The 27,944-nt window shown below is 42.6% G+C and overlaps 1 protein-coding gene across 1 annotated transcript; it reads left to right on the top strand.

Annotated features, from left to right (window-relative positions):
- The first annotated feature begins 545 nt into the window (after positions 1 to 545).
- Positions 546 to 27,944, top strand: LOC143701554 (CMP-N-acetylneuraminate-beta-galactosamide-alpha-2,3-sialyltransferase 1-like). Its single transcript, XM_077194919.1, has 7 exons — positions 546 to 629; positions 1,678 to 1,987; positions 6,218 to 6,411; positions 6,495 to 6,674; positions 6,763 to 6,808; positions 26,165 to 26,284; positions 27,399 to 27,944. The coding sequence occupies exons 2-7, from the start codon at positions 1,715 to 1,717 to the stop codon at positions 27,561 to 27,563; spliced, it is 978 nt and encodes a 325-aa protein (XP_077051034.1). The 5' UTR covers positions 546 to 629; positions 1,678 to 1,714; the 3' UTR covers positions 27,564 to 27,944.

Here is a 27,944-nt window from a genome sequence, read left to right as displayed (position 1 = left end):
ATGATTTTTGTTGATCTTTTAAAAAAAAGAGTGAGATTTTGTACTTACAAAAGTATAGACAAATTTTATTTGCTATAGAAATGTCAATTGCTTCCACATGTGAAAGCTAACGCAAACAGTGTTATTGTCACCGTGCGAGGAGTGGAATAAATCCGTGGATTCAAGTGCAGAGTAGAAGTATTTAATAAAACTACAACGTACAAACTTAATCCAGAACAAACAAGGCAGGGCAGGAACAGAACTCAACACGACAAATACACATAACAAATACAACAAACGAGCACAGGACAGCAAACACAGGAAGACTAAATAGGAAGGCAAATAAGGCGGGTAACGAGGATAACAGGTGGGACAAATAAACCAATAATCAGATAACAAGGGGGAGGGACCAGACAATAACAAGAGCACATAGCCCAACATAAGAAAACACTCATGTGCATAACCAAGACAGGACAGACATGTGACAGTTATTTGATCAGGAGGTGTAGAAGAGAAACCCCTCCTCCTTAGATTCATCCCTCATATTTAACCTGATCATCTACCACATTCACAAATCTGGCACACATTCTTCAGGCTTACTGCTATTGTTCCAGATTGTGTTTAAAAAATAGTGTTTTTACAAACATCAGGTAGGTTAACTTTACACTATTTATTTTTAAATGAATATTAGTTTTTGTCTTTGTCACACAATAGAAAATGACTCTTCCGTTTACTAGAATGCATATTTAATGTACTACAGTTTTCAGTTTATTTGCGTGTGTGTGGTTATCATTTTAAGGACTAGTTTGAGTGGAGTGATGACAAAGTGAGTAAAATGAGGACCTTGTGGCTGGTCCTTGCTTTGACACCCCTTTAAAGAGCTGTTTGAGGGTTAAGTGTTTGTTTTAGGGATAAGGTTAGAATTGTTAAAGATAGATTTAAGGTAAAGGTTAGGCAATGATGGTTAAGTGTATGGCAAAGGGCTGGGAATATCATTCCATACTGGGGATTGCATTATATAAGTGTTTCCCAACCCTGTTCCTGGAGGCACACCAACCCTACACATTTTCAAACTCTTCCTAATCAAACACACCTGATTCATCTCATCAGCTCATTAGTTGAGGCTCCAAGACCAACAGGGTTGGGGAAAAGGCTATATTATAGAAATTAATGTCCTCACAAAGATAGTCATACAAACTTATGCGTGTATAGCCTATATGTGTATAATATGTATTAGAATATACGGAGAACATTTTCTCCCTAGCCTGTGGTTTTCCTCTGAGTATCATGTTGTGATTGCAACATCCATTGACAGTTGCGCACACACACACCTTACGAGCTTTGTTTACCTAATTTAAATCCACCGCTGTCGTTTATTGTTCTCTGGTAACTTTATGGTTTTAGACCTATCAAACACAATGAAGATGGAAAAATCATACGAGATGAGGATAATAATAAATGTCACATTTATTAATGTACGCTGTAAAAAACCCCGGAAAATATAGGATAGCCTAGGCTACTGGTAATTTTCTCCCAGGTATTCAAAATACAGGTAAAACACCTGTAAAAATAAATAAGGAAAATTCCTTCACTTTAATAAAGTAGCCAACATTGTGCCATTTTGCCAAGGATTCTTTGAGTGTTCTATAGAGTGCCTAATAATAAATTGCACACTAATATATTTTTTTCTCTTCTCAGCTGTAGGATTTGAAACCCTCTTCAACCAGCTGAAAATATGGTTCCCATCACTAAATGGAGATATCCATACATCACAGGGCTCTTCACTTTTAGCATCTTATTTCTTCTTATGTTCTTCCAAAACGCGGTGATCTATACTTTTCTCAAAACATCAGTTGATTCCACCAAAGGAGGTCTGTGCGCTTGTGATAAATGTGTCACGGATCTGAACGATGATGACTGGTTCTTCTTGCGGTTCAACCCCACAGTTCCACCTCTGCTGAACAGGAGAAACAGTGCGTTACAGACAGACGTCTACCATTGGTGGAAGGTACGTGACTTCTTTCTGGATGAAAACCAAGGGTGGGGGAGACTGGGGTTAGTTTGATCACGGTGAATAACTGCCATAATTGGGTTCATTCATTTGCCAAAAAAATATATATATAATTTATTTTTCTTTTTTTTCTGTGGAACCTTTTTTCCATAATATTTTTTTTTTCTACATAAAATTTAGAGTAGCCTATAATCATGTATTCATCAAGTTGTTCCAAACCTGTGTGAGTTTCTTGAGTAGTGAGTAACCAAACAGTTTCTGGTTTGACTTCCATTATAGTATATTTTTTTCTCCATATGGAAAATAATGGAGACCACCAATGGGGACTGCTTCATATATGATTTTGATTTAACTTATTTAAAGGGTTAGTTCACCCAATAATTACTCACCCTCATGTTTTAACCCTGTAAGACTTTTGTTCACCTTCGAAACACAAATGAAGATATTTTTGATGATGATGAAATCTGAGAGCTTGCTGACACCTTAGGCTGCTTGGTAATTGCATTCTGCCAGCCCAGAAAGTTAGTAAAGACATCGCTAAAATAGTCCAATTGACTACAGTGGCTCAACCTTAAGTTTATCAACTAAATGATAGTGAAGCAACTTGAGATTTCACACTGCTCCAGTGTTCTGTTGAAGATTAGACATTTAAATACCGTATGGGCCTGATGCTTTGCTGGTCTCCTGTTTTTTGAAAACTCTGTTCACATCCTCCACACAGACCTTAAGCGCAGGTTGAATAGCAGGACAGGGGTTGAAGGGTGTGTGTTGGTTTTTGTGTGAAGTGCAGATCAGAGCGGGTGTGGGGTGAGATTCTGGGCTTTTAAAATCTACAGTAAAATACATTCAGATCCTCAGCCAGTTGATTCTTCACAGATCGTGGGGTTAATGTCTTGTGCTTGATGTTCCTTAGACCTGTCCAGACTGACACCGGATTGTTGGCTTAAAACATTTAGCCACAGCTTTGGTTGGTCTATTTTTTTAGCCTGGTTAAACAAGATTTTATCCCCACTTCTGTAAGCATCCTCTTTGGCATGATGAAGCTGTTTGAGTTTCCCAGTTAACCATGGTTTGTCATTAGTGAATGATAAGAATGTCCTGGTAGGAATGTATTCTCATGACATGAAGGCCAAGTGTGGTAACCCATACTCGGAATTTGTGTTCTGCATTTAACCCATCCAAGTAGTGAGTAGGGACACACACACACACACACACTGCAAACCATGGACACACACAGTCCAAATTACAGGTTTACCGGATTTCAGTTTCTGCCTATAGGTCGGTATAAGATGAACTACAGTGATCAGAGAGATCCAAAGCTGCACGTGGGACAGAGTGATATGCGTCCTTTATTGTGGTGTAAAGGCCCCAATATAATTAAAGCAGATTGAAGAACAAACTGATGTGACGCAATTTTGAATAAAATCTGGTTGAAACCAAGTTCGCTAGGAGTTTGTTTTGGGATTTCGAAACAGCTTTCCTGGGAAAACCCTTCGTACTGCCATTGGTCCATGGCGTTTACGTAATAGGTAGGTGTGCGCGGAAGCTCCGCCTAGTTCCGCCTTCTTTCACATGGAAATCTTTTGTGATTCAGGCCTGTTCATGCGGTCGCGGTCAGATGTCCATCAGTGAAAACATGAGCACACTGGATAGCTGCTTTAAAAAAAATGAAGTTGTACTTCCAATGAAATGAGACATTGACACTGTTTTTCATGTTTAATATGGTAAATCTGCTTGACTTGATGCTATCTATTGTATAAAGTGATAGCCTATAAATAGCGTGACGTGACTTTAGTTAGCCCGACTCAATTGGCCCATATGGAGGCATCCGATCAGCGGGTGAAACTCTCTGCGCGTTACTGCCTTTCCTCGTGGCAAAATAATTTGATTAAATGAAATTCATTTTTTCATATGTATTACCTCTCATCTGACTCCATACATGAAAAGGTTTTAATGATATGTGTGCATCATTAAATGTGAGGGAATGTTTGACTATTCTTTTTAACTCTTTACTGAAAATAATGTCAGAGTCAGTTAGAATAAAATCAAATGTTTACACTTTATTATGTCAGGTAAATGTATCATGCCAATTTCATAATGATTTCAAAGATAATAGATACAAAACATCAAATGCTCTGGAATAAATAGAAAAGATGCGAACCTTGACATTATCTACATGATGCGAAGTGTTTTGCATACACTCCACATCACAGGCTGGTCTGGGTTACAGAATCGCCACAAGCCGTTCACAGTTCACAGTGGACATTTGCATTAATCACCGTCCCAGACTTACTGGGGACAGAAATTGATTTACATGGGGGCACACCCACAGCAGTTACCAAGATATCTCGAAACTCTCCACACCTAAGACCTTTGCACCAGTCACACTTAGACATTTCAAATGATACCAAACATTTATAATATACTGTATGATAATTGTTCATATTAAACCATATAGATTTTGAGTGAATTCAGGTAGGGATGGGTGAAGGGAATGAAGTGTAAATTAGGAGGTGATCAACTCAAGTGTGACCGTGTCTCGAATGGGGATGGTAATATAGCAAGAGAGTTCAAATTTTAATTTCCTTTGTTTTCTCAGAGAGTAGCCCTCTCTTCCAGTTCTTCCAGTCCTACCCTTTATTGGAGCGCCGCAGAGCTCGTCCACATCGCTATGATCAGATGCTTTGCTTAAGCTTTTGTTATTGAGAGGAAGGCATGCAGCACAGATTTACATGTTCATCTAAACACCGCTCTCAGCAGTGTGGATGGCTTCATATGTTCGATAACAGTATCGTGTGATCACGTATTTTGAACTTCATTTTACACTTAAACGAAGAACGAAAAAGAACTTCACTGTGAGTATATCAGGCCCTTAATTACTTAATTACCACTATATTACTGTCTCTGGTGGGACACGTAACGTGCTGTCTGTATTTTGCTTTGTTAAAATCCCTAAGAATGATTAAAAGAGTCTGTGTCTGTGATCTGTTCAGCCAGCAGTTGCAGCGCTGTGCTCACACGCGTCTGGAGGCATGTAAACATTCACGAGAATGAAAGAGGAAAACTTCTGCTCTTTAGTTTATAAAAGCCTCTAAATCTCTAAATTAGGAGAGCACATCTTTTTCAGTTGTTGTAACATCTGAACACCAACTTTCATTAATGTAGAAAGTAACATATTAAAAATGGTAAATTATTTCAGAATGCTCTGTCTGTAAATGACATTTCTAAATGTCTGTAAATGACAATTTTACATGAATCACTTTTTTTGTAATTTTATAATAGTTTTCCAAATACTTACCCATGTACAAAAGCAAATGGTTGTTGATGCTGTTTCCTATGCAATGATGTTGGACAATCATAACAGTGGCAGGCCTTTTCAGACAGTGACATTTTAGTGACAAGCCTTTTCAGACAGAGGGTCAGAATGAGGGTTGAAAATTATTGTTTGTGCAAAAAAAAAAATGACGTTGTAAGTGAACCACAGGATTTTTTTTTTAAATTAGTCTTCCCAGTGAAAGCTTACTATTCTGAAGCTCTTAAACCCGATCATGTGTTTTAACATTCATATAGGGTCTACAGTCGGAAGCCTCTAAAAATACTACACAGATGTGGTGGCTCCAAGACCGGAAATAAGTGGGTCAGATCCAAAATGTGTATAGCCTACTGTTGTGTGTCTGCAGGAACAGGGTTGGGGAAAAGGCTATATTATATAAATGAATGTCCTCACAAAGATAGTCATACAAACGTATGCATGTATAACCTATATGTGTATAATATGTATTAGAATATACGGAGAATATTCTCTCCCTAGCCTGTGGTTTTCCTCTGAGTATCATGTTATGATTGCAACAATCCATTGACAGTTGCGCACACGCACACACCTTACGAGCTTTGTTTACCTAATTTAATTCCTTATATGCAAAGCTGATTTAAATTGCAGTGAATAATGTGTAGTTCAAAAATACTGGACAAACCGCGCTCCTAATGGATATACCGTAATACGGAACGCAAATTTTTAATTTTTTTCCACCGCTGTCGTTTATAGTTCTCCAGTGACAAGGCTTTTCAGACAGAGGGTCAGAATGAGGGTTGAAAATTATTGTTTGTGCAAAAAAAAATTACGTTGTAAGTGAACCTCGGGAATGTTTTTTAAAAAAGAGTCTTCCCAGTGAAAGTTTCCTATTCTGAAGCTCTTAAACCCGATCATGTGTTTTAACATTCATATAGGGTCTACAGTCGGAAGCCTCTAAAACTAACTACACAGATGTGGTGGACACATTGTTTTCTCTCTTCCCTGATGAAGAACACTACTCAGATGGTGGTCCAGATCGCTGCAGAACCTGTGCTGTGGTGGGAAACTCTGGGAACCTCCTGGCATCCCACTATGGTCAACTAATAGACAGCCATGACTTTGTCATTAGGTATTTTATTTTCTCTTTTGAAGTCTCGACGATGCATACGACAACAGATGACTTAAAAATACAGCTTCATGCTCTTACCTCAGGATAAATAAAGGTCCGACAAAAGGTTTTGAGAAGGATGTGGGATCTAAGACCACTCACCGGGTTCTGTATCCTGAGAGCGCTGTAGACATGGACAACTCCACCCATCTGGTGCTTCTGCCCTTTAAGATTACAGACATGCGCTGGCTCATCAGTGTCTTCACCACCAGACACATCACGAGGTGCAATTGTTTCCTCACACGCTCACATAATTATTAAAAAGCCTTTTATGGCAATTATCTTAATGTAATGAATCTTTGTTTTCCTCAGCACTTATATTAGAGTGAGTCCTACAGTAAATGCAGACAGAGACAAGGTAAGAATCATATCTATCAATCAGTATATAACATTGATTTTCACGTATTGATCTGTATAGTTTTCCTAAACAAATGTCATTAAATTATGCATGATTAAGTCAGAATCCCCTGAATTGTGCACAAATAAAGGTTCCAAGAGGGGTTTTCGCAGCGATGCCACAGAAGAGCTATTTGTTTTTTTTTCTCAAGGACCGTTCACACCAAAAATGATAACTATAAAGAGAACTACAACGATACTTGTTGTAGCATCCACGCCAGCATACAATATTTTTCAGTTATTAAGCATGCGCTGCAGTTTTGTCTTCTGCAGCTTTAAAGGCTTGAACTCTTTAAAGCAGGGGCCTGTACCATGATGGTAGTTGAACAAACTCAGGATTAGTTTAGAGTTGACAAAACCAAACCAATCCAACAAGGCTTTGTTGATACCATGATGCTGATCATCAACTTTCTCTGTCAACTCAGGCTTTGATCCTGAGTTTAGGAGTTTAAGTGTGACATCAGTAGCGAACAGCCAATCACATGTTGAGAGAGAGTGAAACTGAGATTAATTTCTCGCGAGAGAAGCAGCGCAATTCACTTATTAAATAAAAGTATTAAAATATTAAGAATTTAAACAAATTTACACAGCAAGGAGAAACAGCTGTCTATGAAAGAGGACAACTAAAAGAAAAAGTCTCGCTACTGTATATCAGTGCAAGTAAAAGTTCTGAAGTTATTTTATACAGCTGATAAAGGTATAGAGAGAATTGAACATTTAAGCTCACATGTAGTCATTTTATTGCTTCATCTATTGATGCTAAAGCGTATTTATATTACCTTTATATATTCATTTAAACTGCGTAATAATAATTGATGAACTAAAATTGTACATGTGTGATTGATAAAGGGTATAATAATTACATAAATAATATCTAAATCATACAAATTTATTATTCTAAATAAGCATCACTAAAAACCAGACAATTTTGTCTGTAAAAATCATTTGCTATGTAGTGACCTTTAATTTTGAGTAGAAACAGGTGGAGTGACTTTATCGCATCAGACATGTGTCACTTTGCTCACAGCTGATTGGTCCAAGTTCGGTTTGCAACCTCTTACCTAGAACATAACCTGCCCCGGACCAGGTTAGCCATGGAGCGTAAGTTACTATGGCGATGAACACTGCTAAAAGCCAAACCACTTTCATGGTCCCTAAAACCCAGGGTTGACGCAAATTAAACTGAAACATAGCTGGCTAGCCACCTAAACCGGCTTCATGGTATAGGCCCAAGGATGGATTCTGATGTTTTTATGGTTATCAGCTAGAAAAAATTGCCCTGAAAATGATTCCAACGATATTGTTTCTCTGTGCGGTTATAGTTGTGGTCTGGAGTCTGCAATTCTTTTATATTTCGAGCGATATCGTTATAGTAGGCTAACTGTCAAAGGACATGATTTTTTTTTGTTGTTGAGATGTGTATTTATATTTTTGTTACAAATGAATGTCAATTTGAGTTTATTCAATTTAAAAACAATCGTGATATTCAGAAGACGATATTTATAATGTATGCTCTTTGAGGTGTTTAAATTTAGGGGTAGCCTACTTTAAGTAAGATTTACGTAGAAAACGTGATGTGTCACGTGACCCGGTTCAGTTTGGAGCGGGTCTACTCTCTCTGCGTCATTTTGGGTCAGAACGAACATGGTAGCAGAGAAAAGACATGTAGTCTGAAAAAGAATTGCCTAATCTGAATAGTTTTACGGGCGCACACGTTAATTTACCTTTATATACATTTCATAATGTTTAGTTTTATTTTATATTACTTTACGTGCACGATGTGATGTGCTATTCATGATGTTGATTGGATTTGTCGTATTTCTGTTGTGACATTCACTTTCATATAGGGATGGGAATCGAGAACCGGTTCTTCTTCAGAACCGGTGCCCAGTGAACCGATTCCTTGGAACCTTTAGCATGCTTGCTTAACGATTCCTCTTATCGGTTCCGCTCGTTGCAAATGTGTCATGACGTCACACACGCGCTACGTTGTTTTGGTTATATTTCACGCGAAAAGACGACAATACGGTCACTTGCAACACTTGTAAAATTTCAATTTCGTCAAAGGGAACTACCTCCAATATGCAGAAACATTTGGCCACACAGCATGCAATTAATTTGACGCGAGTGTGAGTGATTAAAAATGCTCCAACTACTTTAAAAGCCTAGGCTACATCTGGGCACATTTCGGCATTTATGAACAACCTGGTAAGCACGACCTGGAGAAGAGACAGTGCGTGTGCGCTCATATCACGCACAAATAGAATATGCACGAGGTAATACCACTAACTTGAACTGTTGAACAGTCGAGCTGTTATAACTTGAACAGGATCACCCGGATCCGCAGCCAAAAACAAATCATCCACCCGCCCTAATGTTATCTGATTTAGGTATCCGCACCCGATGGTCAAATTACAAGTATTCTGTGTTACGCGTCATTATAAATGGATGATCGCCTTCAACAACGGACTCGTTGACGGATGCGCGCGTCTCAGGGTAACATTATACAATGATGAATGAGCGCTGCTTTTAAATGAACATTTCTTTAAAACAAAATTGATTTGACAATTTCATTTTCTTAATGGGATAAACAGACTTTAGTCCCATGAAACTTTAACTGGAATGTCACTGTTTCTGTCACTGCGACTTCCCGAACAGGCGAACACACACACACACACACACGCGTGCGCACGCACACATCACTTTTGAAGTAAAATTGAAAATTGGATGCAGTGCACCGCGATGCATCGAGATATCGAATTGAACTGAATCGATGACATTATAATCGTAATCGAACCGAACCATGAGACCAGTGTGTTCAAACCACTAATACTCTGTGCTGTGTCTTCTGATCAGATATTAAAGCGAGTTAATACAAACAAACACATTTGTACTTATTCCCTCACCCAATGAGAATCGATAAGAGAATCGATAAGCAATATCGATAATGGAATCGGAATCGTTAAATTCTTATAAATTCCCATCCCTACTTGCATATCATCGGACATTGGCACGAGAGACTTGTAAAGACTGAGAAATGCATATTTTTAATATGTTTATTTCTTGTAGTTTTCGCGATGTCACCGAAAAGAGATATACAAAAGACATCTGTATGAAGCGTGGCCTTTATTTCGTCAGACCAGTGCGGCAAACGTTATAGTAATCGTCCTCTGTGTGAGCGGGCCTTTAGTGTGAAACACATTTTTAAAATCTAAAGAACAGCTTTCCACTATAAAGAAACTTTTGTTAAAATTGAAAGGTTCTTTATGGAACCATCAATACCAATAAATAATGTTTATTTTTAAGAGCGTATTGCATGATTATTTTGGTTGTTTTTTGAAGGATTAGTTTACTTTAAAAAAAACTTTTGCTGATAATTTACTCACCCCCATGTCATCCAAGATGTCCATGTCTTTCTTTCTTCAGTCGAAAAGAAATTAAGGTTTTTGATGTAAACATTCCAGGATTTTTCTCCATATAATGGACTTCAATGGGCCTCAAACGGTTCAAGGTCCAAATGAAAAACACCCTTAACACTTAAAACACCTTTGCTCTGTTCTGTGATGCATCACAGAACAAGGCGAGCATTTGTGCTTATAAAACTTAAACTTTTTTATTTATTTTTGAAATGACCGATCGTTTCGCTAGATAAGACCCTTATTCATCGTCTGGTATCATTTAAAGCCCTTTAGGCCGCTGTACGTGAGCTGTTTCGTTCCGACAAACGAGGCACTACATTTTCTTTTGCTCAATATGTTCAACGTTAATAAAAGGTATCCAAGCAAAAAGTTCTCCCAGCATTATCCTGCAGTTAATGAGAAGAGTGTAATTTATTGGCGCACTATATTGACTGCGTATTGAGACATATAAAACTGTTTAGCTAGATTTTCAACCAATCAGCATCGAAAATGTAAGTGGGTCAGAGCCTAAATCAAGCCAATATCACTATGCACATGTAGTGATGGAGGAGGACGTAACCAGCGCTTCTTCATCTGATAGCGGCGATCAAACTCGATTAACACTGGTAAAGTGTATTCTTCATGTCGGAAAAGATGGTGCGAAAGGTCCGCCGCCCTTTACTGAAGTCCGATGGGACAAATTTAAGCAATGTGCGAAGGAATGGCTCAAAACGTCGGACACTACGGAGCTAGCTATTGATCCCACGCTGCAGGTAAGCTACTTTCATAACATATGAATATTTTTTCATTATTTTTGGGTGATGCTAATTTACAAACTTTTGTCACATCAGAATCTCGATTAAAAACATCGACATGATGAGAGACGTTGTCCTCCGTTGCTTGATCTGTTATCTGGGCGAAAAAGATGAACTCATCCAAGAGTACAATGTAAGTGACTAGAATTATTCTATATATTTATGGTATTTTGAGAAATGTATTTGTACATTGTTTTTATTTATAAAAATAGAAATGCAACTTAAACAATCTTTTTTCCAATTAAATTATATAAAGCTAATGTGAAAATATTTAACACAAAATAGATTTTTTTGTCAGCCAATATATGACAAAAGTTAACACTTTATTTCGATGGTCCACTTTAGACATTCTATACTGACTATAGGTAACTGCAACTAGGTTAACTTCTATCAATCTATCAACCCTAACCTAGCAGTCTACTAATACTCTGAGTTAGTTGACATGTAGTTACTTACAGTTAGTAGAATATCTATAGTGGACCATCAAAATAAAGTGTTACCCTTTTTCTTATAGTGGCTGACAAAAATCTATTTTGTGTTAAATATTTTTTAATATATTAATTAAATATAATTTAATACCTTACAACAATAGTGTGACCAAATGTAATTTTACGTTTATTTTATTTTCTCTTCCTGAATACACCCTCTGTCATTGGTGAAACTTTACTTATGTTATTGTGAAAGTCTTTGTGGTGTGATTAGAAAAGAAAATAAACTATAATGGTTTACTTGTAGTTGTCTTAGCATTTTAAGCTGTTATAAGAAATTTTTACTACCGTATACAAATCAACTTTATAATTATGGTTATTATTTGGTTAATGGTTATGGTTAATATTTATAATTATAATTATTAACAGACTTTTAATGAGACAGACAAGATAAAAAAATACTTCTTTAATGTTTGTTTTACAGTGTGACAATGGAGATATCCTGCAGCACATAATGAAAATTGCCGTCTGCAAGAGGGATTATCAGGAGGATTTCAGCATCATCTTGGAGGGGATGCAAGTCATGGCATGGCTTGGAAAATCTGTCAAGAGCCTGTGCTGTTCTTCTTGGACTCACGTATGCACTAAACCTCACCCACCCGGAAGAACTGAGGCACACCTTTAGAGGCCTTTCAGAAGCTCTTCTTGGAACTGGATGTTTGCATGTTTTCCCTGAAATTACTAACACTTAAAACAAACTCATGACGTAGATTGAGACAATGCATTATGACCAAGCTCTGCTGAAAAAAAACTGCATTGATTGATGAATGTTTAATATTGTTCTACATGAAAGCTTTCAGCAAGTACAAATTATTTTATGTTTTGCTACAAGTTATTCACAGGTTTTAGTCAAGAATGTGACTTTTCCAACAGAAATTTGTATGCACATGTTTTTGTGTAACAAAATGATCTTTCTCAATGACATGGAAAATGTTTTCTTGCTTTTATGTTTCATGTCTTAAAACGGCTGTCTTACATTTTATATAGATTTGTTTTATTTGTGCAAAAAATACAGAATAAAAGCATGTTTGATAACAAAAAGTGCATTATGTATTCATTATTATCTTAACCTGAAAAAGGCAGTAAATGTTATAATTAAGTAAATTTCATTAATACAAATGAGTAAATTCTGCTTGATTTATTTGTGAGACAACTTAAATTAAAAAAGCACGTTCCACTAATAATATTAAATTCATCATGTGCCATAGACTAAATTTTACTTGATTCATTCGGGTAGATTTCACTAAAAAAACAAACCTTAAAATTTACTCAAATATAATAGTGTAATATTGTTACCATTTTTTTTAAAGTAGATAGCATGTAATATTTTTTACAGTGTACATGTAGTGCAGTTACTGCTCGTGTATGCAAATTGACAATTCACCATTAAATGTGTTATTTTGAAAAGGTTTTTTTTTATATATTATATTTTGGCTTAATTCGATCTGTTATTCAGATTTTACCTCAAATATTACCTTTGAATTGGAACAACATAATGAGAAGTAATTGGGATGTTAATGCTACAGTAGAAGTTTTCTTGCTAATCTTATGTTTACTGTGCCTAGATAGCAACTTCAGGTATATCACACATTTCAAACTGGTTTATTTTGTACTTCAAGTGGTAATTCGGCATTTTTGTGTTTATATGATAAACCGGTTTGAAAGGGAAAAATTCCCTATGTTATCCATTTTTTTTCAAAATGGGCACCTTTAGCATCATTTTTCTCTAAAACTGCAAGGTTGTGTGCAGAGAACTTTTTCCTAAGGAATCTCTTTATATTTCTGATGTTAAATATAAAAAAAAGTAGGTAGTGCCCGACTTGGTGGAACGAAACCCTATTTCTAGGCCGCTTTTAGGCTACCGACAGCGGCCTACTTTGAAACTGTCATTTGGACCTTGAACCGTTTGAAGTCCATTATATGGAGAAAAATCCTGGAATGTTTTCATCAAAAACCTTAATTTCTTTTCGGCATCTTAATTTCAAGGCATCTTGGATGACATGGGGGTGAGTAAATTATCAGCAAAACTTTTTTTAAAAAGTGAACTCATCCTTTAAAGGGGAAATGAAGCAGTCAGTCAAGTTTACATGATTTAAAAGATGGATTTCCACTATAATCAAAAATTATATAAGAAACATGACAAATGTTAACATATAAAAGAAACACCGTTATATCTTTCGTGGCAAGGGCGCCGCCATTGTGCAGTATTATAACCAGTGACGTCACGGGGTGGGTTTGCTCTGTGCTGAGTTCAGTAAAATACAGTGAAAGATGCATGTAAGCTGGTCGAACCAGCAAACAACTAACGTTAGGTACAGTCATTGTTAGCTAACAGCTGTAAGCATGAACTAGCTAACGCTAACTTAGTGTTTAGCTAGTGAACTTTATTAGTACTGACAAAAAGACGACGTGTAACGTTAACAAACTGCACATGGAAACATTGTTCGCGATGTCTGCCATCATATTCCTGTCTCTTGTCAACACCATGGTTGCAATACATGATCAAGATCAGTGTCTTGACAGCAGATGGATCGTGCTATCGTGGCGTAATAATCTGTTTGGTTGTAATTTACTTACCTGAATGAAATTAAATCGAATGTATTGTCCTGTGGAATCATTCATTCACAGACATCATACAAAGATGTTCAACTAATAAAGATCTTCATCGCTGGCAAACAATATAGATTTGCAGTTTTGCAGATTTGCTTTCACTAGACTGTACTGTCCACGGCCACTTCATCCAAGACTCTTGATTTTCTTAAATCTTCCTGTTACGACTCTGAGTCGAGTGTGAATTGAAAGTGATTCAGTGCGTGCAGGAAACCGAACAGATCATTCAAACTGATTCGCGAACCGATTTAGACAGATCTCCCAAATCTCGTTATATGCAGGGCCATACAAGTTATGGTGTATTAGGTGTAGTTCATACCTGTCAACAACACTACCGTTTTCCCCGGGAGTCTCCCGTATTTCACATCCATCTCCCGCCCCCTTCCCGTTTTGTTTCTCCTGTGAAACTCCCGTAATTTGTATAGCCCAAATCGTACTCGGTTACTAACGTAACCTCGGTTCTCTCTAGAGAGGGAACGAGTACTGCGTAATATCTCACGCTACAGGGAAAACCTCTTTTCCATGAGATATTGAAGCTAAAAATTATCCTTAATTTTGAATTAATGTAAAACGCTGTGCAGCAGTATGCAGATATAGGCAGGACGGCTCGCATGCCTATTGGCTGCCCTGCGGCAACAGCAGCAGCCTATCGAGAGAGACGCTGCGTGACACCATCCTATGGGGGTATTTCGCGCCCATTTCGTCACGTCCCGCCAGAAAAGGCGCAATCTCGCCCTATAAATATAGCTCGATAAGGCTGGTACACTGGTTTTCATCGTCGAAGCGAACCAAAGCTGTGTATGCATGGCAAGATACGCAGTACTCGTTCCCTCTCTAGAGAGAACCGAGGTTACGTTAGTAACCGAGTACGTTCTCTTACGAGAGTATCTCTCGTACTGCGTAATATCTTACGCTATGGGGAACACAATGCAAAACGGCGTGCCTACTGGGATCCGACACCAAGGTCCCAAGGGCAGTAGCCCGGGGCTCATGTAGTGCATAATCACCATAGACTCACAGAGAGTCGGAGAAGAGAGGCTGCAAGCATCATTCCCCATGAAATAGCATCCTATAGGAGCTAGTTATGTTAATAGTGTTTGACACAGGCAGGGTGAACGTGTTTAGCCTGAACTGGGTAATAGTACGGGTTATTCAACACCCATATAGCCGTTTTATCGCTCAGTGAGCGATACATAAGCAAAAATCAGCATCTGGGCCGGCACAGCGGGGCAGATAGCACTGAATTCTATACTGACAGAAGCTTGGCTTGTAAGGCGGGAACCTCTAGGTTATAAAACCTTATAAATGTAGCGGCGAGGCCCAGCCCGCAGCCGTACAGATATCCTGCAAGTTAACCCCACTATACCACGCCCACGACGAGGCAATGCCTCTCGTGGAGTGCGCTCTGACACCCAAAGGACACTTCAGGCCCTTAGAAGTGTAAGCCAGTGCTATGGCGTCGACTATCCATCTGGATAGGCTCTGTTTTGTCCGCCAAACAAAACGAAGAGCTGCTCGGTCTTTCTGAAGGCAGACGAGCGGGACACATAAGCTCTCAGTGCCCTGACAGGGCAAAGGAGACTTGCATCCTCCTCCTCATCATGAGCCGAGAGAGCGCACAGGGAAATAACCTGGGCCCTGAACGGTGTGTTGAGGGATTTGGGCACGTACCCGTGCCTTGGTTTGAGTATGACTTTTGAGTCATTAGGCCCAAACTCCATACATGACGCGCTTACAGAAAGCGCTTGTAAGTCCCCTATGTGCTTCACTGAAGCGAGAGCCAAAAGAAACAACGTTTTGAAAGACATATGCTTAATGTCTGACAAATGGATTGGCTCGTACGGGGCACCTTTCATGGCTTCCAATACCGTAGAAAGGTCCCACACCGGGACTGAAGGAGGTCTAGGAGGGTTCAGCCTCCGAGCTCCCTTGAGGAATCGCACGACTAGGTCGTTCTTCCCCAGTGACTGGCCAGACACAGGTTTTGTGAACGCTGCTATGGCCGACACGTACACTTTGAGCGTGGATGGGGTCCTGCCCTTATCCAGTAGCTCTTGCAGGAAGGAGAGTACTTCCGTGACCCCGCAGTCTACTGGTGAAAAGCCCTGAGCTTGACACCAGGCAGAGAACACAGACCATTTCGAGGAGTAGAGCCGTCTAGTAGACGGGGCCCTCGCCTGCGTGATCGTGTTTAACACTCCCTCCGGGAGGTTAGCGGGTACCCGTTGATGGCCCATGCATGTAGGGACCATAGTTGCGGGCGAGGATGCCAAATCGAGCCCTTGGCCTGAGAGAGGAGGTCTTTCCTCAGCTGTATTGGCCACGGGGCAGTGCTGGTCAGCCGCATCAGGACCGGAAACCACGTCTGGTTTGTCCAGAGCGGAGCCACAAGCAGCACTGGGCATCCGTTTTCCCTGATTTGCTCCAGCACTTGAGGCAGGAGTGAGACGGGGGGAAAAGCATAGAGGGGACAGCGGGGCCAAGCGTGGGCCAGCGCGTCCTTGCTCTTGGAGAAATATTTCGGACAGTGAGCGTTCTCGTGAGACGCGAACAGGTCCACCTGCGCTCTGCCGAATGTCTCCCACAGCAGTTGGATCGTCTGCGGGTGCTTTCTGAAGGCAGACGAGCGGGACACATAAGCTCTCAGTGCCCTGACAGGGCAAAGGAGACTTGCATCCTCCTCCTCATCATGAGCCGAGAGAGCGCACAGGGAAATAACCTGGGCCCTGAACGGTGTGTTGAGGGATTTGGGCACGTACCCGTGCCTTGGTTTGAGTATGACTTTTGAGTCATTAGGCCCAAACTCCATACATGACGCGCTTACAGAAAGCGCTTGTAAGTCCCCTATGTGCTTCACTGAAGCGAGAGCCAAAAGAAACAACGTTTTGAAAGACATATGCTTAATGTCTGACAAATGGATTGGCTCGTACGGGGCACCTTTCATGGCTTCCAATACCGTAGAAAGGTCCCACACCGGGACTGAAGGAGGTCTAGGAGGGTTCAGCCTCCGAGCTCCCTTGAGGAATCGCACGACTAGGTCGTTCTTCCCCAGTGACTGGCCAGACACAGGTTTTGTGAACGCTGCTATGGCCGACACGTACACTTTGAGCGTGGATGGGGTCCTGCCCTTATCCAGTAGCTCTTGCAGGAAGGAGAGTACTTCCGTGACCCCGCAGTCTACTGGTGAAAAGCCCTGAGCTTGACACCAGGCAGAGAACACAGACCATTTCGAGGAGTAGAGCCGTCTAGTAGACGGGGCCCTCGCCTGCGTGATCGTGTTTAACACTCCCTCCGGGAGGTTAGCGGGTACCCGTTGATGGCCCATGCATGTAGGGACCATAGTTGCGGGCGAGGATGCCAAATCGAGCCCTTGGCCTGAGAGAGGAGGTCTTTCCTCAGCTGTATTGGCCACGGGGCAGTGCTGGTCAGCCGCATCAGGACCGGAAACCACGTCTGGTTTGTCCAGAGCGGAGCCACAAGCAGCACTGGGCATCCGTTTTCCCTGATTTGCTCCAGCACTTGAGGCAGGAGTGAGACGGGGGGAAAAGCATAGAGGGGACAGCGGGGCCAAGCGTGGGCCAGCGCGTCCTTGCTCTTGGAGAAATATTTCGGACAGTGAGCGTTCTCGTGAGACGCGAACAGGTCCACCTGCGCTCTGCCGAATGTCTCCCACAGCAGTTGGATCGTCTGCGGGTGCTTTCTGAAGGCAGACGAGCGGGACACATAAGCTCTCAGTGCCCTGACAGGGCAAAGGAGACTTGCATCCTCCTCCTCATCATGAGCCGAGAGAGCGCACAGGGAAATAACCTGGGCCCTGAACGGTGTGTTGAGGGATTTGGGCACGTACCCGTGCCTTGGTTTGAGTATGACTTTTGAGTCATTAGGCCCAAACTCCATACATGACGCGCTTACAGAAAGCGCTTGTAAGTCCCCTATGTGCTTCACTGAAGCGAGAGCCAAAAGAAACAACGTTTTGAAAGACATATGCTTAATGTCTGACAAATGGATTGGCTCGTACGGGGCACCTTTCATGGCTTCCAATACCGTAGAAAGGTCCCACACCGGGACTGAAGGAGGTCTAGGAGGGTTCAGCCTCCGAGCTCCCTTGAGGAATCGCACGACTAGGTTGTTCTTCCCCAGTGACTGGCCAGACACAGGTTTTGTGAACGCTGCTATGGCCGACACGTACACTTTGAGCGTGGATGGGGTCCTGCCCTTATCCAGTAGCTCTTGCAGGAAGGAGAGTACTTCCGTGACCCCGCAGTCTACTGGTGAAAAGCCCTGAGCTTGACACCAGGCAGAGAACACAGACCATTTCGAGGAGTAGAGCCGTCTAGTAGACGGGGCCCTCGCCTGCGTGATCGTGTTTAACACTCCCTCCGGGAGGTTAGCGGGTACCCGTTGATGGCCCATGCATGTAGGGACCATAGTTGCGGGCGAGGATGCCAAATCGAGCCCTTGGCCTGAGAGAGGAGGTCTTTCCTCAGCTGTATTGGCCACGGGGCAGTGCTGGTCAGCCGCATCAGGACCGGAAACCACGTCTGGTTTGTCCAGAGCGGAGCCACAAGCAGCACTGGGCATCCGTTTTCCCTGATTTGCTCCAGCACTTGAGGCAGGAGTGAGACGGGGGGAAAAGCATAGAGGGGACAGCGGGGCCAAGCGTGGGCCAGCGCGTCCTTGCTCTTGGAGAAATATTTCGGACAGTGAGCGTTCTCGTGAGACGCGAACAGGTCCACCTGCGCTCTGCCGAATGTCTCCCACAGCAGTTGGATCGTCTGCGGGTGCAGCGACCATTCCCCTGCTGGGACATTGTTTCTGGACAGTCTGTCAGGTCCCAGATTCAGGCGACCAGGCACATGCGCAGCTTTCAGCGAAAGCAGGTTGTGCTGAGCCCAGACCAGGAGGCGTTCCGTTAGCCTGTAAAGGTTTCGGGACTCGATGCCGCCCTGGCGATTTATGTATGCCACCACTGACATGTTGTCCGACCGGACCAAGACGTGGTGGCCCTTTATCTGGGGACAGAAGCGCCGTAGCGCGTTGTCGACTGCCATCATTTCCAGACAGTTCAGGTGTAGGAGCTTTTCCCGTTCTGACCACTGGCCAAAGAACGGTCTGCCCCTGAGCAGCGCTCCCTATCCCGAGGTGGAGGCGTCCGTGGACACCACCGTCACACTCGAGGGAGTCCCCAGACTCACACCTGACTGATACCAGTCGGTTTTCTGCCAAGGTTCCAAAGCTGAGACTCATTTTAGATCGATCCGGAGGCGAAACCGACCAGCGGTCCATGCCCTGGGCGGAACTCGCGCTTTCAGCCACAGCTGCAGTGGACGCATGCGAAGCAGACCCAGCTGGATCACTGAAGCTGCTGAGGCCATGAGGCCCAGCATTTTCTGGAACCTTTTGAGCTGGACAATCGAGCCACGGCGAAAGGATTTCATGGCGCGCTGAATGTCCCGTTCGCGCTCTGGCGACAGACGCGCTGCCATGGATAGCGAGTCCAGCACTGTTCCCAGAAAATAAATTTTCTGGCTGGGAGACAGCGAGCTCTTCGCCCTGTAAGGGGTATACAGTTAAAGACCCAGAACCAGATATGAAGAATGAAGACCCAGAGTCAGAATTATAAAAAATTAAAGAAAATATTTACTGAAGATAGTTTGCAGTTTCATCAGCAGAAGTCAGCTTCAATACTCGCACAGGAGTTCGTAGGCCGCCCCGCTTACAGTTACAAAGATCACAACAGTTATACGATTTCCAAGGTCTAAGCTACGTCATTGCTTACAGGATGAATGATTCTCATTGGCTATGAAATAGATAAACACAGTAATTTTCCACACATATACAGATAGACTGAAGCATATCTCCATCGATTATGCAGCTGAAGTTAGGCACGTCATGACCTTCCAGGTCGCAGATTTGGGTTGCTGGGCGCCAGCATGTCCAGAACAACAACTCAGTCAATCTCCAATAATGCCAGTGGTTCCTTAACCTGTAACCAAGAAGACTAACACACACACCGACACCCAGCTTTTCCAAGGTTGGATTTGGCCAGGCTCTCACTATAAACAGGAGAGTCCTCTCAAAACATCAAGATAATGCGTTCTTTCTCTCAAGGTTAGCTAAACTTTAGTCTTAACTGGAAAGAAAGGCTTTAACAAAGAAATGGCCCCTTAAACTATTGGCTTCAATGACCCCTATATGTTTTAACACATTGAAGACCTTTCTCAAACACAAAACAAGTCCCTATTTCATTTCTGGAAGCTGGGTTAAATAAGCAAGCACTGCATTCAGATATCAAATACAGACATTAAAGAATACATGAAAAGAACATTTCAGTAATCACACTGGTAACTTATATAAATAAAGTAAAATCTCCAGAGAAGTCATTCAACTCATTTGATATTTAGAAGGAAAAATATTGATTAATACCTTAATTATAATCAATCAATACATATACATTGAAGCAGCAGTGGATTCCAATCCACCCCCTTCAGCCCAATTGACTGATACCCCTTTTCCACCAACAAGAACCGGGTGCTGGTTCAGAGCCAGAGCCAAAGCTGGTTCAGAGTGGGTTCGACTGACGAGCTTAATAAGAACCGATTTGCCTTTCCACTGGCTAGAGAGCCACAACAGAGCCAGATCTTACGTCACTGTATACGTCTCATGTTGCCCAGCAACGCTAGTGCGGTAGCGCCAAACAGTACGCCAGGTTTGTTCGAGAGGCATCGGCTTCTCGCAGATCGATCTCCGCATGACATCAAAGCACTGCGATAGCGATCTAAAAGCACAAGGAGTCGTATGTTCTCCAAACACTCCCGCAGCTCCGATCGGTCCGCGCCGCTCCGATGCATCTCGAACAAGCCATCAACAATAACGGACGTTGCAATACTATGGATGCTCATGGGTTTACAAAAAAATCGGAGTCCAACGCGTTTGTGCAGCTCGCCGTAACTTACATAGACGGATATTTATAATCGAGCTGCTATTAGCTCGACTAGCTGCTATTTAAAAATGGCGGTCACAAGTTTCTATTCGTCTTGTTGGTCACGGTAACCCCGCCCCCAGCCCCTGACGCAAGTGGTTCTTACTTGGCTCTGTTCTAGACCAGCAATGATTTGGTGCTACTTAAGAACCACTTTTCCTGGTTCGGAGCTGGTGCTTTGCGTGTGGAAAACCAAAGAACCGAATTGAAACTAGGCTCTGGCTCCGAACCAGCACCAGCTCTGCCTTGGTGGAAAAGGGGTATGAGAGACCCAGATTCTCGAGATGTTTGAGTAATGTGGCCCTGTGTTCTATGAGCTCTGATCGTGATCGAGCTAGAATCAGCCAATCGTCCAAGTAGTTCAAAATTCGCATGCCCTGAAGTCTCAGGGGTGCGAGAGCCACGTCCATGCACTTCGTAAATGTACGGGGTGCCAGCAGGGGCGGATCTACAGGGGGGCAAGGGGGGCAGGTGCCCCCCCCACTCTAGAGCCTTGCCCCCCCAGCTGCCCCCCTAACTTTGATGATCCAAAAACTGTACTTTAAAAAACAACTCGAAAGCTTTCTCAAAACAGTGAACTAAACGATAAATTTACCAAAATTGAACAATTTAATTTTTATTAAAGCCCCTCCCCCTACCCCTCAAATACTTAGTACGTCCCTGATTCAAACGTGCAGAGCGGCGTTCGCTCAGTCTGGCTCTCACACACACACACACACACAGCGAGTCTGCTGCGGTGCGGTGGCCCTGCAACCCGACTGGAGAGCTGCCCCAGAGCCTCTGAAGGTGAAGTGAGTTTCCCCAGGTGTAGTAAAACACACGTTTAACTTAGTTGCATTTTTAATGAATGCAGTGTATGCTAAAGACGATCCAGCATCAGCAAAAACAGCGAGTCTATTACATTAGCCAAAATCAGCGGTCAAATCGCTCCCTTGTGATTTGTAAGAGCACTCTTCCCTTTGATTAGCCTATTTTAGATTTTTGTAAAGACATACAGCTTAATAAAAAACATAAATTAACGTTTACTGATGGTCGCCGTTACGTTACAACACACAATAAAGTACCAGTTAGGAGATTGATCATTTGATTAGCTAAGCAAATCCAATTCCTCTCAGATATCACAGCAATGAAACCTTAGGTTACAACTGGGGAAATAACAAATACAATTAGGATTATTATATTAAGTAGTCTAAACATAACTGGTGTGTGTGCATGTGATAAATCTTTCTGATTTTATATTTGTTATATAGGCTATTATTAGCTACATGGACCTACAGTGTGATGTAATACAAGGTAGGGGTGGAACGGTACATGTAGCCTATTCGTATTGGTACTGGCGTCACGGTTCGGTGCACAAATTTACACGTAGAATACACGGTATAAAAATAAATAAAACTCTAAATAGCGAAAGAATTCGCTCAATTCGCGTTTGGTATGAACGCAGCATATTGAACAGACTGCGATGTCAATATTGCAATGCTGAATTGTGTGTGTACGCGCGCGATAGAGGGAGAAGCGCGGGCGCGATCGAACTGTGTATGAGTGTGTGAGACAGAGAGAGAGAGAGAGAGAGAGAGGTGCGGGCGCGATCGAACTGTGTGTGTGTGAGAGAGAGAGAGAGAGAGAGAGAGAGAGAGAGAGAGGGAGAGGGAGAGGGAGAGAGAGAGAGGTGCGGGCGCGATCGAACTGTGTGTGTGTGTGAGAGAGAGAGCGAGAGAGGGAGAGGGAGAGAGAGAGAGAGAGGTGCGGGCGCGATCGAACTGTGTTGGTTTCGTTTTTACAGAAACCGTGGGACATGTTTCGTGTAGTGTTTGTGGGCACTGTATTGTGGGCACGTAGACTACATTTATTGCACAATCGACATGAGTCGATTTTATTTGTGCTAGCCCTGTATTGTGATGGGCTGTGTCTGCGTGTGGGAATGGGCACTGAGACGTGGGCATTCTTACAACACTCATAACACCGTCGGCCGTGGCCGGAACACCAGAAAATACTCTCTTTATTGGATTTATCTGGGTAGCCGTAAAAACGGCTTTTGTGTGCAGGCAAGCGGGTAAATGGACCGGCTTGTTGACTGCTAAATACGCTGGAACAGTCACATTGCATGGAACTGGACGAGCGAAACGTTTCTGTGAAAATCCGGCCGCAGCGGGATTTGAACACCTTCGCTTTCCCAGAGAGGCTAGGAAGGCTTTGAGACCTCGGGCTTGATTTCAATCCTCGGCCGGGGCCCGCGCTGAGGGGGGCGGCGTCCAGCAGAGCAAGAGCGCGGTCTCTGTTCTCGGGCCTGGCGGCGTTGAGAAGCAGCGGCGGCGGGTTGTGTGGGTGGCTGTTTAGAGCGACCTGCTGCGGAACTAGAGCACTTCGGGAGGAAGTGCTTCATCGCCTGTGATGTCTTTTGAACTTCCTGGAATCTGTCCGCGAAATCTTTGACGGCAGATCCGAAGAGGCCAGCTGACGAAATGGGCGCGTCGAGGGATACAGAGCGCTCCGCTTCAGTCATTTCAGACAGCGTCAACCACAGATGTCTCTCAGCCACGGTGAGAGAGGCCATATTCCGCCCAATGGCCTGTGCAGCTGATTTTGTGGCGCGTAGAGCCAGGTCTGTAGCGCTCCGCAAATCTGCAACGCTGATCGATTCAGCGCCTTCCTCGTCCATTTTTCGGAGAAGGTCGGCCTGGAAGATCTGAAAGATGGCCATTGTGTGTAAAGCTGATGCGGCTTGCCCGGCGGCGGTGTAAGCGCGACCGTGCATGGTTGACGTCCCTCGGCAGGCTTTAGATGGTAGCGTCGTCTGCGCTCGCCGTCCAGCAGAGGGCGGGCAGAGATGGGAAGCTACCACTGCTTCCACTGGGGCAAGAGAAAGGTCTTTCGCACCGTCCACAGTGGAGAATGCAGCCGAGACAGAGGTACGCACCCTGGCCGAGAGGGGGGCGCCCCAGGACCTCGCGACTTCTTTGTAAGGCTCAGGAAGAAAAGGCGCGGGCCTGGATTGTGACTGCGAGTGGTCCTTTTTGAGGAAGCATCCGTCCAGTCGGTTGCGCGCAGGCTGCGCGGGCGCCTCCCAGTCGATGCCGAGGTTGTCGACTGCTTGAGAGAGCAGACGCATCAGCTCTTATTCAATGCCGGCTCGTTTTCCAGAAGGCTCGCGGCTAGCAGGGGGGAGGTCCACAGAGCTCGCCCATTCCTCACTATCTGATGCCAGGAGAGAACAGACCTCGGTTGTTTCGTCGACCTCAATGGCGGAAGCGGCGGCAGACGGCGGCCGCTGTCCGTCGGGGAGGGACTCGAGCGATGCCGGCGAAGCTGGCTGGCGAACCGGCGAGCTTTGGCGGGCAGGAGAAGGCTCGGGGCCGCGCTGAGCACGGCGCTTTTTACGGCGCGGCGCTACGGCGGGCTGAAGTGCAGGCTCTGAGAAGGATGCCAGGCGAGTCCTCAGAGTCACCATAGGCAGTAGCTCACAGTGAGAGCATCCGCCGTCGACGAGAGCGAGAGCCGCATGATCCTCACCCAGGCAGGAAACGCAGATGACATGATGGTCACCGTCGCTGAGTGTGGCTCGGCACGAGCTGCAGGATCTTTGCATCTTGAAAAAGACGTAGCTCTTTTAGCAGAGAGAGAGACAGTGAAAAAATGTGTGTCGCAGCGGCGAACACACACACACAGTAATTGAAAGGATATAACGCCGGAAAGCGTAGCAGGTACGGCGGCTAAAGGCGGTGGTGCCAGCGACTTCAGACACAAAGGCTCATCCTGCGGTGTGCTTGTCCTCAGACGGCGTTGCTTCTCACTCCGGATCCAGCGATGCGTGATGCTTTGCTGAAGAGATGAAAATCGGTGTACCAGCCTTATCGAGCTATATTTATAGGGCGAGATTGCGCCTTTTCTGGCGGGACGTGACGAAATGGGCGCGAAATGCCCCCATAGGATGGTGTCACGCAGCGCCTCTCTCGATAGGCTGCTGCTGTTGCCGCAGGGCAGCCAATAGGCACGCGAGCCGTCCTGCCTATATCAGCATACTGCTGCACACCGTTTTACATTAATTCAAAATTAAGGATAATTTTTAGCTTCAATATCTCGTGGAAAAGAGGTTTTCCCCGTAGCGTAAGATATTACGCAGTAGGAGAGATACTCTCGTAAGAGAACTCGTTATATGCAGGGATGTAAACGGCACACTTTATTTTAATGCAAATATGTTGTTAAATGCATAGTTTTCCAAGCGCGCTGTATCTTTTTTATGGGCATGATGAGCGATGCTCAATTTACAAATGAATCAATCTTTTTTTCCTTTCGATTCTGTTCAAAGACTTCATCAAACATGTTGGCAGATCTGTCTAAATCGGTTCACGAATCAGTTTGAATGATCTCGGTTTCCTGCACGCACTGAATCACTGAAGCGCTTTCAATTCACACTCGACTTGGAGTCGTAACAGGAAGATTCGTATGCTGTCTGTGAATGAATGATTCCACAGGACGATACATTCGATTTCATTTCATTCAGGTAAGTAAATTACAACCAAACAGATTATTACGCCACGATAGCACGATCCATCTGCTGTCAAGATGCTGATCTTGACCATGTATTGCAACCATGGTGTTGATAAGAGACATTGAATATGATGGCAGACATCGCGAACAATGTTTCCATGTGCAGTTTGTTAACGTTAGACTTCATCTTTTTGTCTGGTACTAATAAAGTTCACTAGCTAAACACTAAGTTAGCGTTAGCTAGTTCATGCTTACAGCTGTTAGCTAACAATGACTGTACCTAACGTTAGTTGTTTGCTGGTTCGACCTGCTTACATGCATCTTTCACTGTATTCTGAACTCAGCACAGAGCAAACCCACCCCGTGACGTCACCGGTTATAATACTCCACAATGGCGGCGCCCTTGCCACGAAAGTTATAACGGTGTTTCTTTTATATGTTAACATTTGTCATGTTTCTTATATAATTTTTGATTATAGTGGAAATCCATCTTGTGAATCATGTAAACTTGACTGACTGCTTCATTTCCCCTTTAAGGTGATGATCATCCATCCTGCATTCATAAAATACGTCTACGAGAGCTGGCTGCAGAAACATGGCAAATATCCTTCAACTGGCTTCATTACATTGATATTCGCCCTGCACATCTGTGATGAGGTAAAAGTTGTATCTCTTATTTCAATTCCTCCAATGTTTGTCTCACAGAGCCAGACTTTTTATCGGCATGAAGTCTAGTCTAGTGCATTTTGCAGGAGACTATTTGATTGACATGTAAAAGGATCAACATCATTTTGGTTTTACATGTCATTTAGAGGCGGGCTAATCTGAAATCCATGATGCCAAAAGCAGCCACTGTCTATAAATCATGGCATTCATTCATTATTGCTATTTATTCATTATCCATTTTATGTAGATGCTGACACACTCTTACATGCATTGTAAACAGTGCCCAATAAAGGACTCTGATTCACAGACCCAATAATCCTGAAGTACTAAAACTAAGATTTTTCATGTTTTAGAAAGAAGTCTCTTTTGCTCATCAAGGCTGCAGTTATTTGCTAAAAAAAATACAGTATGTAAAATATTCATAGAAATTAAAATAATTGTTTTCCATTTTAATGTTTTAAAATGTAACTTATTGATCAGCATCATTACTCCAGTCTTCAGTGTCACATGATCCTTCAGAAATCATTCTAAAATGCTGATTTGCTGCTCAAGAAATTTCATATCAATGTTGAAAACAGTTCTGCTGAGCTTTTATATTTTGTAGAAAGTTTGTCAGGATTCTTTCATGAATTAAAAGTCCAAAAGAACAGTATTTCTTTGGAATATAAATTTTTGTAACATTATAAATGTTTTTACTGACTTTTCATCAATTTAATGCATCCTTGCTTAATATGGTTGTGTACTTATAGTGCATATTATACATTCAGGTGAAAGTTTAGAGTGCAGTATGCAACAGACGGTTAATGAAAACCATGAGCGTTTTTTACAGGTTTGCAATAAACTTTGTTGATCAATTCGTACCTTTACTATATGCAAATTAAGGTTTGATTTGCAGATAGTAAAATGAGCTAACTTATTATTTGCTCTTCATTGTCAAGCAAGTGTTAAGGGTGTGAATTTCCACATAGCTGGATGTTATGGTTAACGACTGTTTGCTTTTCAGCCATGTATTACTGTACAAGCAAGCCATTCACGCACTCATTTAATTTTTAACTTTTGGTGCATTGCAAACAGTGATGTCCTATTTTTTAAATCTCTCACACAGGTCAATGTTTTCGGGTTTGGAGCTAAAAGTGACGGACACTGGCATCACTATTTTGACGGCATCTTGACTCACTTCAGCAGAGGCAGTCATGGTGGGGACTTTGAAAATAAAACCATAAATGAGCTTCTGCTGATAAACAAGATTTCTATATATAAAGGGGGGTAATTATGACATTTTTCTCAGTATTACATCTTTGGTTAAGGCTTTTAATAAAATCTTTTCAAAAAGCCTGCATTTTCAAAATAGATTTATTTTATGACTATTTATTTATTTACCTGTATTAAACCAGGCAAATCAATTAAGAACATGTTTCTTATTTCCAATGGCCTGGCAAGAGCATATTGACCTTGTTAACAGATAAAGGGGGACAATTAGAGAAAATAAAAAATAATACACTGTGTTACTACATCAGAAGGTAAATAAATATATTCATATTGGGTAATGAATGGATTTTCTAAACAGAATGGTTTTATGTGTATGTCCCCAATGATTCTGTGAAGTTATGCCTTTCTGTAAAGTATTATTAAATACAATTTAAAAAATGTC

Source organism: Siphateles boraxobius, unplaced genomic scaffold (assembly GCF_051911475.1).
Source record: "Siphateles boraxobius isolate OS27281-9 unplaced genomic scaffold, OSU_SipBor_1 33, whole genome shotgun sequence".
NCBI lineage: Eukaryota > Metazoa > Chordata > Actinopteri > Cypriniformes > Leuciscidae > Siphateles > Siphateles boraxobius.
This window is presented reverse-complemented; position numbering and strand designations above follow the sequence as displayed.